This window comes from Anolis sagrei, chromosome X (assembly GCF_037176765.1).
Source record: "Anolis sagrei isolate rAnoSag1 chromosome X, rAnoSag1.mat, whole genome shotgun sequence".
In the NCBI taxonomy this organism is placed as follows: Eukaryota; Metazoa; Chordata; class Lepidosauria; order Squamata; family Dactyloidae; genus Anolis; species Anolis sagrei.
In genome coordinates, this window is record NC_090034.1 from 60,886,505 (window position 1) to 60,899,528 (window position 13,024).

General features: G+C 38.7%; 1 protein-coding gene across 4 annotated transcripts in view; it reads right to left on the reverse strand.

The window, feature by feature from the left end:
* Positions 1-13,024, reverse strand: part of MYO18B (myosin XVIIIB) — a 465,598-nt gene that overhangs the window by 397,198 nt on the left and 55,376 nt on the right. For 3 of the 4 annotated variants that reach the window (XM_067473590.1, XM_067473591.1, XM_067473589.1), the window contains exons 28-32: positions 9,587-9,714; positions 7,445-7,599; positions 6,849-6,972; positions 5,690-5,893; positions 5,240-5,350 (exon numbers count right to left, since the gene is read on the reverse strand). In XM_067473590.1, coding sequence (XP_067329691.1) covers positions 5,240-5,350; positions 5,690-5,893; positions 6,849-6,972; positions 7,445-7,599; positions 9,587-9,714 — 722 coding nt within the window. The remainder of the gene's footprint in view (positions 1-5,239; positions 5,351-5,689; positions 5,894-6,848; positions 6,973-7,444; positions 7,600-9,586; positions 9,715-13,024) is intronic. The other variant, XM_067473592.1, reaches the window with a different exon arrangement.

Genomic DNA, 13,024 nt, shown 5'->3' on the forward strand with positions numbered 1-13,024 from the left:
CTGTTTGTAATAGCTCCAGTTGTTTTCTAAGCATTTTAGAGGTATTTAATAAAGATTTGTCTTTTGGTTTTTTCTTAAGGGAGTTTTCCGTTTTAATTATCTTTTCCATTATTTCTTCATGTTGTTTATTTTTTTTCCTTCTTATGGCTTCTTGCTGTATCAAGTAGCCTCTCATGACTACTTTCATTGCTTCCCATTGGGAGATTATTGAGGTCTCTTCTCCTTTGTTTATCTCTAAATATTCAACTAGTAGTTTTTTGTTTCTTTCAATATCAATTTCCTTTCTTAATAAGTTTTCATTTAGTCTCCATCTGTATGGTACGTCGACCCCTTTAATTACGAGCTCGAGCGCACAGTGGTCCGAGAAGACCCTTGGCGTTATCTCGATTTTTTAAATTTTCATGTTTAGGGAGTTACTTATCCAAGCCATATCGATTCGTGTCCACGAATCATGTCTTCCTGAGTAAAATGTATAATCTCTTGTTTTATTATTATGGTGTCTCCATGCATCTTTTAAGTTTAATTTTTCTAAATGGGCTATAAATTTCTTAGGTAGCAGGCCAGTTCTATTTTTACCTCTATTTATCTTCCCTTTTTGTTTGGATTTGTCTAATACCCCATCCACCACCCCATTGAAATCTCCAATCAGGATTAATTCATCATATTCAGCGTTACTTATCTCTTTAGCTAGGTCGTTCATGAATTGAATTTTTGGCCCGTTTGGGCAGTAAATGTTACACAGTAGAATTTTTTGACTTTTTATTTCAATTGTGATTCCTAGATATCTTCCTTCTGTATCTTTGAAGATCTGTTTTGGGTTTAGCCATTCTTTGGCGTAGGTTGCCACTCCTCTTTTTTTACCGCTAAAGGATGCTTGAAATGTCTTTCCTAATTTATCTTGTGTTAGGTGTTTTGAGTGTCTGTCAGCTATATGAGTCTCTTGCAAAGCTATCAGCTCAATGTTCTTTTGCTTTAAAAAGCTGAAGAATTTCTTCCTCTTACTCGGAGAGTTTAGACCATTAATATTATTAATATTATTAGAGTATATTCTGACACTTCTCCTGTTCATCATTATTTTCGGGCATTTCCCATTGTAGCATATCCTGTGGAACTACCAGCTGATAGATCTCCGGGGAGAACTCTCTTAGTCTTTTAAGTTCTCTTGCATCTTCTTCTTCTAACGGATCCCTTGACCATTTATGTGCACTTCTTCCACTTTCGTCTTCCTCATTTACTGTTTCCTCATCCAATTTTGACTCGGTTTTCTTTTCTTCTGAGTCGTTTTTCTTTGTGCTGTTATGAAATTTCCTTTGCTTTGGATCAGGCGCGTTGTCTTTAATGTGGAGATTGTAGAAGGCCCGGGCGCTCTCTTCTGAGTTTAGCCAATATTTTTTGTCATTAAATGTGACCGTTATACCATCAGTTTTTTCCCATCTAAATTTGATTTTTTTTCTTTATTAATTGCTCTGTGAGAAAGGAGAATTTCCTACGTTTCGCCAATATTTGTTATTTCCTTCATAATCGTTACCTTCTGATCTTTGAAGAATATTGATTTTTTTGTGTTTTCCTTAAGGATTTCATCCCTAGTGCTCTTCCGGCAAAAGCTTACCACGACGTCACGGGGGGTCTTATGTTTTTTCGCGTATCCTGTCGGTACCCTATATGCTCTATCGACGTCTTGTCCTATGGTTTCGGTACTCACGTCTAATAACTCTGCCAGTAATTCAATCAGTTTTTGTTTCACGTTTTCATCCTTTGCTTCTTGAAGATTTCTGATTCGTAGTTGGAATTCAGACTCTCTAAATTCCAGTCTTTCCGCTTGTTGTTGTATTTTTAGGGTGGTCATTTCCAATTTGCTTATTTTGGTTTCCATTTTCCCTTGATTTTTACTTAATTTTTGGTTTTCTGTTTTCATTTTGTCTACATCCTCTTTTATTTTGCTGATCTCTTCCTTTAGTTCTTTCTTCATGCTATGTATTTCAGACTTCAGTTCTTTGTGTTGTTCCTCATGTTTTGCAGAGAGCTTCTTAATTTCCCCTAGGATATTATCCAGCACGGAGTCTTCTGCAGGTTGATCTTTCTTTGATTGTCCTTCAAGTGTGGGATCTATCTTGCAGAGAGAGTCTCTTCTCATTTGGCTTTTGGATGTCTGTGGATTTTTGCCTTTTATATTTTGCGTCGCCATGACCACTGTTTATCACTGGGTTCTATATATGAAATTTTCTTCTTTTTTTTGTTATTCGAAGTTACTTTTTGGACATTTATATCTATTCAATCCAAAATTTAGTAGCTTTCTTACCTTTGTCTTCCCTTCGTTTTCCTTCCAAGGTCTTATTCTCTTCTCGCTATGCCCTACTGTTCTTCGTTTCTTCCCTCTACCTTTGCCAGGGGCTAGGTTTCCTTCTTTTGTATCACTTTCTTCCCCCTCCGCTTCCTGCTTCCTTATTGTCCTTTGCTGTTCTCTTCTCGCGAGGGTTAGATTTGCTCTCGCCTCAGGATTTCCTCTCCACGCGAAGTCGCGGCTCTTTGAGGGATCTCACATTGAACAGTGTAGTCTCCTGTCGTCTCGCGAGAACTTGCTGCGACGCCTTGCTGTTCGTTGCGTGTTTATCTGTAGTGCCTCGTGTGGGAGGCAGCAGGCCTCTTCAAGGACGTTTTCAGGGGATTACTGATAAAGATGAGTCCTCCGCCTCTCTACTGTCCCTCTCCCAGCGCGTCTTCAAGGTCAGAATGGTATGAGTATAGAGTAGAAATATTTTGTGGAGGATTGTGCACGTGCACGTCGCGGTTTGAGAGCTTTAAGAGCTTTAGGAGCTTTTCAGAGAGGGGTCCGTAATTGTATATTTATTTCTTCCAGATATCTTGCTTATTTATTATAGGGTTCTCTCTCTCTCTCTTCGTTACACATCCACCATATGCTTTCCTTTTAGTCCACCGCCGCCCGCTATGCCTCCGGCCTCCCACTCTTCCTTCAGCGGGCCCTTTAAGACTCGTCCTTTGGATGTCGGGGAGGCGTTCGACTCTGCTGTCCTTTTTTGCTCCTTCAGCATTGAGCTTAAGACCGAGGGAGTTGAGCAGGTGTACGGTGGCAACGACGTGGGATTCAAGGAGAGAAGGAGAATAAGCCACAATCAGCCAATCGTCCAGGTAAGGGAAGATGAATGTGCCCTGTTTCCTGAAATGGGCTGTCATGACCAACATGCATTTTGTGAACACTCGTGGAGCCATGACAGGTCCGAAGGGAAGGACTGTTAACTGGAAAGTCTGATGATGAACTCTGAAGGAGAGGAAGCCTCTGTGGGCAGGACGGACTGCTAAATGGAAGTAAGCGTCCTGAAGGTCAATGGACGCGAAGTAGTCTCTTTGGTGGAGAAGAGGTAGGATTTACGATACCATCACCATTCTGAACTTCATCGACACAATGTAAGAGTTCAGGGCTCTGAGGTCGAGGATTGGTCGCAGGCCTCCCCCTGACTTTGGGATTGTGAAGTACCTCAAGTAAAAGGCTCAAAAAAGAGGAAAATAATGGACTGGATACCCATTAAGGATTACATGAACAAAGAAAACATTACATTCTTTCCCTCTTGTTTATCTTCCCTTTTTTTCTTTTCACTCCCTCTATTTTCCTGTCCCCTCTTCCCTTCCCCCCCCCCCCGGAACCTCCTGCCTTTCATATTTTCTCTTTTATCATATTTATGTTGTGGAGGCTGAGGGTTTGGCAGAGACCTATAGTTTTGGCGGTAGGTCTGGTGGCCATATTGGGTTGTTTTCCATATTGACAGTAGTAGTGTTGGTACCAACGGGTTCTGGGCATTGGATTGCTGATGGACACTGCATTTAGCCACTAGGAGTTTAAAGTCTTGATTGGACTTTAGATTGTCATCGGTACCGGTGTTGAAGAGACTGAGGGCATCAAATGGGAGATCCTTGATTATTTGTTTTGAGGAGGTGGCGAGGCCAGAAGAGCACAGCCAATAGTGGTGGCAGATGGCGATTGTGTGGGCTATCATCTTGCCCGCTGTGTCGCCGGTGTGTTTAGACATCTGGATCTGGTGATGAGCAAGGGAAGTGTCCTCCTGGGACAGAATCAAGAGGACTGCTTGGTCTTCCTCAGAAAGTTTGGCATGGAAGGGCTAAGGTTTTTCCCTGAGGATTTGCTGGTAAGCCCCCACGCAGGCTCCATAATTTGCCATTCAGGCAAGGAGGTGTTTTGCTATTGTTTTCCTACAAACAAAAATAAAATTAACAAAGTAGTAACCATGGTAGCAGCGCTAAGAAGTTGTGATTGACACAAAAACTGATTATTGCTTTCATTTCTTTTTAAAAATATTTTTTCCTCAACATTTTCTGATAGCACCTCAGATATATGAGATTCATTTGCCTGTGGGTGATGGAGTAGAGTTTTCGACCAATGGCATCAAAACCCGTGCCCTCTCAATCAGAAGAGGTGTTGGACTGCCTTCTGGAGGACTGGGCTGACTTCACCACTACCAAGTTTGGGTTGGGATGGTGCTTCAGCCATTCAAGGCTCTCATCATCAGTACGATACCACGCCTCTATGCGTTTTGAGGTGGGTGGAATCGAGAATGGGGTCTTCCAGGAAGTCTGGATTACGTTGAGAAGTTAAGGCAGGAATGGTAATAGGGTTGCTGGTGGGGCCTCCTATTGGACCCTTTTAAAGAATGGGTCAGTTACAGCCTTCAATGTTTGTTTGATTTTCAGTCCAAGGATATTCGCCATTTGAACCATCTGGTTGGCGAAAACTCTGATGTTATCCGTTGGGGAAGGAGAATCAACGTTGTAGGCATCTGGGTTTGGCGAGAGGTCTATGCACAGGGAGAGGACGGAATTGGAACGGACTGACTCTGGTAAGTCTTTGTCCTGGTCATCATCCCCAGTAGGGTAAGGAGATGGATGTAGTGGTGGAAGGCGGCAGTGGCATCCTAGGAACTGTCTTTGGAGAAGAGGGAGGTGGAAGCTGTTTTGAGGCTGAGGCCTGAGTCGCTCTAGCCAGGCGTGCTGTCTGGTGGCCCCTCTCCAGTGTCGAGGTCAGTGGAAAGAGCTGTTGTCAGGCAGAAGGTTTGGTAGGTTGTAGTTATTGGAGAGGTACTTGAACAACTGCCTGGCAGGCTTGGGGAGTCCTGGATTTCACCTTCTGATAGCTGGTATATCGGGGAGTCAGGTGAAGACCTTGGGCAGAAGAGGGGTTATTATCTATTCTTATTATTCTTATTATTACCTTCTTCTGGCAGGCTCCCCGGAGGTCATCCATCTCTTCTTCTTTATCTTCCATTTTCTTCTGATGCAGATGCTGCTTCCTCTCAATCTCCAGCTCCAGATGTAAATGCAACTTTAATAGGAAAGAAGGAAGTGCGATGGAACATGTAATCCAGGCCTTTTCATCTATATAATTTATATCTATATCAACTATATATCTCAAGACCACAAATATGATATAGTCTTCATGACATATCCCATCATCCCCTTTCATATAGATCTATATCTTTTCACTGCATATCCATATACATATACACTAAAGGATATAGCATCAACTATCACCCCATCATCTCCTTAATATACACACACAATAGGATATAGTGATCACTACATATCCCATCTTATCCTTAATTGAGTACAATAAATCCTTATTGTAAGGAAAAGAACTATACAGATGAGACTGGTAACTTACCTGTTCTAGGTGTTCAATTCTTTTTGCTTGAAGACCGAGCTCTTCCTCTTGTTTGGCAGCACTTTCTTCCAGGTCCCAGACCTGCTTCTGCAGGGCAGCCATTTTGTTCGGGTCAAGGCCATTGGACAGACAACACAGCTCCGACATCTGCTTGGTCAGCAGCTCCAGCCGTTTGACCAGGACATTCTTCTCAGACTCCTTCTCCTGGAAGGACAAGCATACAATTTCAATTGCAAATTCTTTTTACAGAATGAAAATTTTACAATTTTGATTTTTTTTTAAAAAAATTAAAAAATATTTTTTTGAAATTTTTAAATTCTTCTGCAAATTTTGTATTTTTTGGAATTTTGTGAATTTTCTTGAAAATTTTTGTATTCTTTTTATGGAAATTTTGTGAATTTTTTTAAAAAAATTTCTCCCATTTTTCCAAACTTGATAATTTGAATTACACTATTCCCATTTTTTCAGATTTTCTCATATATATATATATATATATATATATATATAAATATATACACACAAATTTTAAAAATTGGGAAAATGTGAACAAATTGAAAAAAATGTGAAAATCTTTATATGGAAAAACGAAACTGAAAAACATGAAAAATTTTAAAAATGCAAAAGATGAAAATTTTCTTGTTTTAAAAAAATGTTGAAAAACGGAAAAAGTAGCAGTTGGAGATTATGCATCCAAAGAAAAGTGACCAAGGAAATAGAAATTTGGATTTGTAAAATGTGTAAAACTGTAAATGTAAAATTAGTAAAAGGTTGTAAAATATTGTAAACATTTCTAAACGCATGTAAAAAATGAAAAATTGTAAAATTTTTGAAAATATGTAAACATTTGTAACAAAAATTTATATTCAAATAGTAAAAAAATAAAATAGTAAAAACTGAAAAATTTAAAAGTTTGCAAAAGGTTGCAAACATTTGTAAAAGGTTGTAAAAATGAAAAATGGTAAAAATTGTAACAAAAATGGTAAAAAAATGTTAAATTTTTGTTAAACTGTAAGAATTTGTAAAAGGTTGTGAAAGTTTGAAATAAATAGTAAAAATTTGCAAAAAAAGAAATGTGTGAAATGTAGAATACGGAGAGTAGGCAAATATGTATTTGCAAAATTGGAAAAATTGTGAATGAAAAACTTTTCTCTCTGCTTACCTCAAAGTTCTTTTGCATTTTCCCCACTTGATACTGGAGGTTGGTGTTTTCTTGCATCACTTTTTCACGAAGACTTTTCTCAAACGCAGATTCCCCCAAAGCTTGGGCCAGCTGCAGGTCAAACCTGTTGTTGTTATTTGTTGTTGTGCAAAAAAAAAAAAAAGAAAGATAAAAATTGCAATAAATAAATGCATTTTTCAAGGATATAGGAATAAATTGTTCAAAATATACAGGAATAAATTGCAAAAATATGTATTATTTAATATATGGGAATAAATTACAAAAGTTGCATTATTTAATATATGGGAATAAATTGCAAAAAGTGCATTATTTAATGTATAGGAATAGAAAAACGGGCACTTCCTAATACATGGGAATAAATTGCAAAATGAATTGCAAGCAGTTGCAAAAATAATTGCAAAGAGTTTGGCAATCGTGTATATATGGGAATAAATTGCCAGAAATAATTGCAAGAAAAATTGCAGAAATATTTGCACAACCTAATATACAGGAATAAATTGCAAAGATTATTGCAAAATAATTTGCTAATAATATGGGACACTATGTTGTATATGAGACTAAATGTCAAAGTGTACTTCTTCTGCCTCTTCTCCAGTTCGTGGCTGCGATTCTGCTGGTTCTCCACAAGGAGGCGGGTGTCCTCCAGGTCACAGGCTAGGCGCTGGCACTTGCGCTGGAACTGCTGCGACGAGCGGCGGGCCGCCTCCCAGGCCAACTGTGCCCCACACAGCTGCAGAATCAAAGGAAAGGCAGAACACCAGGATCAGAGTCCACGCTGGAATCTAGTCCAAACCTCTTTAAAAGAATATTATTTGAAAAGTACAAGGCAATCAAGGCATTGTTGAAGGCTTTCATGGCCAGAATCACTGGTTTATTGTACTTTTTTCAGGCTATATGGCCATGTTCTAGAAGCATTCTCTCCTGACATTTTGCCTGCATCTATGGCAGGCGTCCTCAGATGCAGGCGAAACGTCAGAAGAAAATGCTACTTGAACATGGCCATATAGCCCAAAAATCCTACAACAACCCAAGGAAGGCATTGCTTTGCATTTTGCACCAGGTTGCATTTTACAAACATTAAAGTTTTGCATTTTTATTTATTTATTTCGAGTATTTCTACCCTGCCCTTCTCAACTCCCAAAGAGGGACTCTGGGCGGCTTACAAAAGGCACAATTCGATGCCAGCAATACACATAGTAAGATAAAATACATAGCAGCAACAATTATAAAACAATTAAAACAATCCAGTTATACAGTACAACTAATAAAAACCAATCTAATGATCAACGTTCGCCAAGCTCATTATCCGTAAGTTCATTCCGCATTGTCATAATCCTATCCAGTTCTAGTCGTCATTGTCCTTTGTCTGTCTGCCAGGTTACCCAAAGGCCTGGTCCCATATCCATGTTTTTCGTTTCCTTCTAAAAGAGAGGAGGGATGTCGATGACCTAATTTCCCCGGGAAGCGAATTCCACAGGCGAGGGGCCACCACCGAGAAGGCCCTGCTCCTCGTCCCCACCAACCTCACTTGTGATAAAGGTGGGGCCAAGAGCAGGGCCTCTCCAGAAGATCTTAAAATCCGAGGCGGGACGTAGAAGAAGATACGTTCGGACAGGTGCGCTGGGCCGGAGCCGTATAGGGTTTTGTAGGTCAAAACCAGCACTTTGAATTGTGCTCGGAACTGGATCGGCAGCCAGTGGAGCTGACATAACAGAGGGGTGGTATGTTCCCTGTATGACGCTCCAGTGAGTAATCTGGCCGCTGCCCGTTGGACTAGTTGAAGTTTCCGAACAGTCTTCAAAGGCAACCCCACGTAGAGTGCGTTGCAGTAATCTATTCGGGATGTAACAAGAGCATGGACCACTGTGGCCAGATCTGACTTCCCAAGTACGGGCGCAACTGGCGCACAAGTTTTAATTGTGCAAAAGCTCTCCCGGCCACCGCTGAGACCTGCTTTGCATTTTGTACTGCTTTGGATTTTGCTTTTTGCAATACTCTGCCTTTTGCACCATTTTGGATTCTGCACTACTTTGCATTTTGCATTTTTCACCACTTTCATTTTGCTTTTTGCATTTTCCATTTTTGCAAGTATCACGGGCCCACTGTGCCCCCCCCACAGTTGCAGAATCAAAAGAAAGGCAGAACGCCAGTTTCAGTCTGCTCCTCTTTAAAGACATCATCTATTGGTTTTTATTAAAAGGTGTAATGCAATGAAGACATTGCTTTGCATTTTGCACTGCTATGCATTTTGCAAATAAATTGCAGTTTGCACCACTTTGCATTTTGCATTTGGCAAATGCTTTCAATTTGTACTGCTTTGCATTTTACAAACATTTTGCATTTTGCACCAATTTACATATTGCAAGCCTTTTGCATTTTGCACCATTTTGCACTGCTTTGCATTTGTTAATGCTGTTTGTTTAATACTTTGCATTTTGCTCTGCTTTGCATCATGTATGATTTTGCAAATGCTTTGCCTTTTGCACCACTTTGCATTTTGCACTTCATTGGATTTTGCATTTTACACTTTCTATTTTGCACTCCCTTTTTTGCATGTTGCAGTTTGCATTTTTTGCAACTTTCATTTTGCCTTTTGCATTCTGCACCACTTTGCATCATGTAAACACTTTGTATTTTGCATTTGGCATCCACTTTGCATTTAAAAAAAAAAACGCATTTTGCAAATCTTTAAAAACACTAAAAGTAGAAGAGGAAACCTTTTCTTCGATCTCTTTCTTGGCTTTTTGCTCAGTTTCCAACCGTTCTTCTAGAAGTGCAATCCGTTTCCGGAGGAATCCAATCTCTGTTTCGGCACAATCCAAGTGCATCTGCCATTCCTCCCCTGCTTGGGGACACAATGAAATAAAATAAAATGCAAAATAAGAATAGACAGATATAATAGTTCATAATATTAGAGACCCTAAATTGGGTCTTCTTAGGTTTACGTCGCGGGAGCACGAAAGGAAGGAGACACTCCCAATGAAAGATCAAAAAACAAGGTTTTATTTTTAATTTCTTCATGAAGAAGACGAACAGCCAGGCAACATACACAGATGTTACCCTTCAAATGACTGCCGTGCTCTTCCCTTGAAATCTGCAAACTTTATAGCCCAGTGCAAACAAAAAGGGAAAGTACCACTGCCTGACATCAACAATTTTAACCTTTTAACAAAAGAGAACATTTTCTTTTCATGGAAAGTACTCTCTTCCCAGCCCCTCTCCCTTGGCCTTTTGATGGAAAGTACCTTCTTGTACATGCATACTCTGCATTTTACTACAACCTTTGAAGTTAACCACAATGCATCCTGTGTAAGGAAGTACCTTCTACATGTCACATCTTGTTTCTTAAAAACATTTTCTTCCATATTGCTATTTTTCTACAGAGAAAGGGTATGTTTCTCTTTTGCTGTTAATTTCTTTTAAAGCTCCTTTTGCTTAATTTCACTCAGAGACCCTTGAAGCCTCCTTCAATAATAGTAATTATAACATTTAGTAATAATAAAAATAATATACAGATATAATATTTCTTTTTTTTCCTTTCCATTTTTTATTTAATTTTATTTAAGAAAACATACATTTGCAAGTGTTTGTTGCATACAGTGCAATACTCGCCATCTATTAATGTTCTATAATCCTTTATCTCATAGTATATTTCTATTAAGGGGTCACAGTCTACTATCTAAATATTACATAAAAAGATATCATAGATTCTTACTTTGCATCCACTTCTTCCTTGTCTACAGTCTTATAGGATCCTCTATATACATTTTAATTTAACTTTACATTAAGGTGTTGAATCATTGGTTGCCATTCATTAACGAAGTTGTCTAGTATTTCTCCTCTTAACAATACAGTTATTTTGTCCATTATCAGATATAATATTTCAATGCATATTTCCATGGAGATTATATGAATGCAATTGGAAAAATATACTTTGCAATGGCAATGGTGGTTTCTGTGGTGCAATATTTTGCAATTTGTCCTCAGTGCAAAGTCTTTTTGCAGCCATTGTGTTTCCTTTTTGCTTCTTTGCAAACAGGAAGTGACAGATTTGGGGCAGCAAAGCTCCTGGGACCTTGACAGGAAGTGACATGTGCCTCTGGCATAGAAAGATGGAGAGACCGCCCAAGGCAAGCCAATTGCAAGCCAAGGACAAGCCAAGGAGAAGTAGGAATTAGCAAAAAAGGAAACCAAATGCAAGGGAAAAGCATGCAAAATGGAAGCAAAATGCAAACACAAAGCAGAATGCAAGCAAAATGCAAGTAAAAAGCAAGCAAAAGAGAAACAAAATACAAGAAAAAGGCAAGCTAAATGCAAACAAAAAGTAATCAACAATGCAAAAATTGCAAGAGAAATCCAAACAAAATGGAAGTGAAATGAAAAAAATGTAAAATGAAAATGAAGAACATGGCAAAAGCATGCAAAAATGCAAGAAAATTGCAAGCAAAAGGCAAGGAAAAGGGAAGAAAAAGACAAAATGCAAACCAAAAGCAACATGGAAATAAAATAGAAGCAAAATGCAAAATGCAAACAAAAAAGGGAAGCAAAATGCAAACACAAATAAATGTAAATAAAATGCAAGCAAAATGCAAGAAAAAGCAAGTAAAGGGTAAGCAAATGCAAAGAAAATGAAAATAAAATAAAAATAAAATGCAAGCAAAAAGTAAGCAAAAAAGAAAGCAAAGGGGAAGCAAAATGCAAAAAACACCAAATCAAATGCAAAACACATATCAAAATGCAAATGAAATGTAAATAAAATGCAAGCAAAAAGCAAGCAAACAACATGTACAATGTAAACACAAAACAAAATTTAAATAAACTGCAAGCAAAATACAAAGAAAAGCAAGAAAAATGAAAAACGGGCAAAAAGCAAAGAAAAAGTAATAAAAATGCAAGAAAATTCCAAGCAAAATACAAAATGCAAACAAAAAGTAACATGCAAATAAAATGGAAGCAAAATGCAAAATGCAAACTAATGTAAATAAAATGCAAGCAAAAAGCAAGCGAAAGGAAAGCAAGAAAAGTGCAAGAAATATTAAAATTGCAAGAAATTGCAAGCAAAAAGCAAGATGTAAATAGCAAAACACGAGCAAAATGTGGGCACAAAGTAAGGAAATGCAAGTAAAAGGCAAACAAAATGCAACCACAAAAGCAAAATACAAGGGGAAAGCATGCAAAAATGGAAGAAAAATGCCAAAAAAGAAAAGAAAATGGAAGCAAAATGCAACCATTTCTGCAACTAAAATTGAAGCAAAAAGCATGCAGAAAAGCAAGTAAATAGTAAGCAAAACGAAAAAAAATAAAAAATGCAAAAAATGCAGGGAAATTGCAAGGGAAGCAAAATGCAAGAAAATAGCAAAATGCAAGGGGAAAAAAGCAAAATGCACGGTAAAGTAAGCAAAATGGAAGTGAAATGCAAAAAAAGGAAATGGGGCCATATTGGGACCCTAAATTGGGTCTTTTCAGGTCCACGTCGCGGGAGCACGGAAGGATGGAGACAGTCCCAATGAAAGATCAAAAAACAAGGTTTTTATTTTAGTTTCTTCATGAAGAAGACGGACAGCCGATAGCATGCACAGATGCTACCCTTCAAGTGACTGCCGTGTCTCTTCCCTTGAAATCTGCAAACTTTATAGCCCATTACAAACAGAAAGCTCAGGGAAAACACCTTTTATGAATAATAATTCTGACCTTTTTGATGGAAAGTACCTTCTGTACATGCGGCCTCTGCGCTTCAAAAAAAACATTCTTAACCTTTTAACAAAAGCAAGTAACAGAAAACCGCAACTCCTTCCTGTCTATATTTCCTTCACTCTGTTCCGTTACGAAGCTCAGCTTATTTGCTCTTTTTAAGTCAGAGAAAGGGTATGTTTCTCTTTTGCTGTTTTTGTTAGCTTTTCACCCAAAAGCCCCTTACTTAGTATTTGCAAATTTTGCTCAAAGACCCTTTCACTATTATTTGTCTGGGGAGGCCCTTCTCTCGATCCCGCCTGCCTCACAGGCACGTCTGGCGGGGACGAGAGAGAGGGCCTTCTCGGTGGTGGCCCCCCGGCTGTGGAACACTCTCCCTGCTGACATCAGACAGGCGCCCTCCCTTATGTCTTTACGTAAAAGCCTAAAGACATGGCTGTTCGAGAAGGCATTTAATTAAGTGC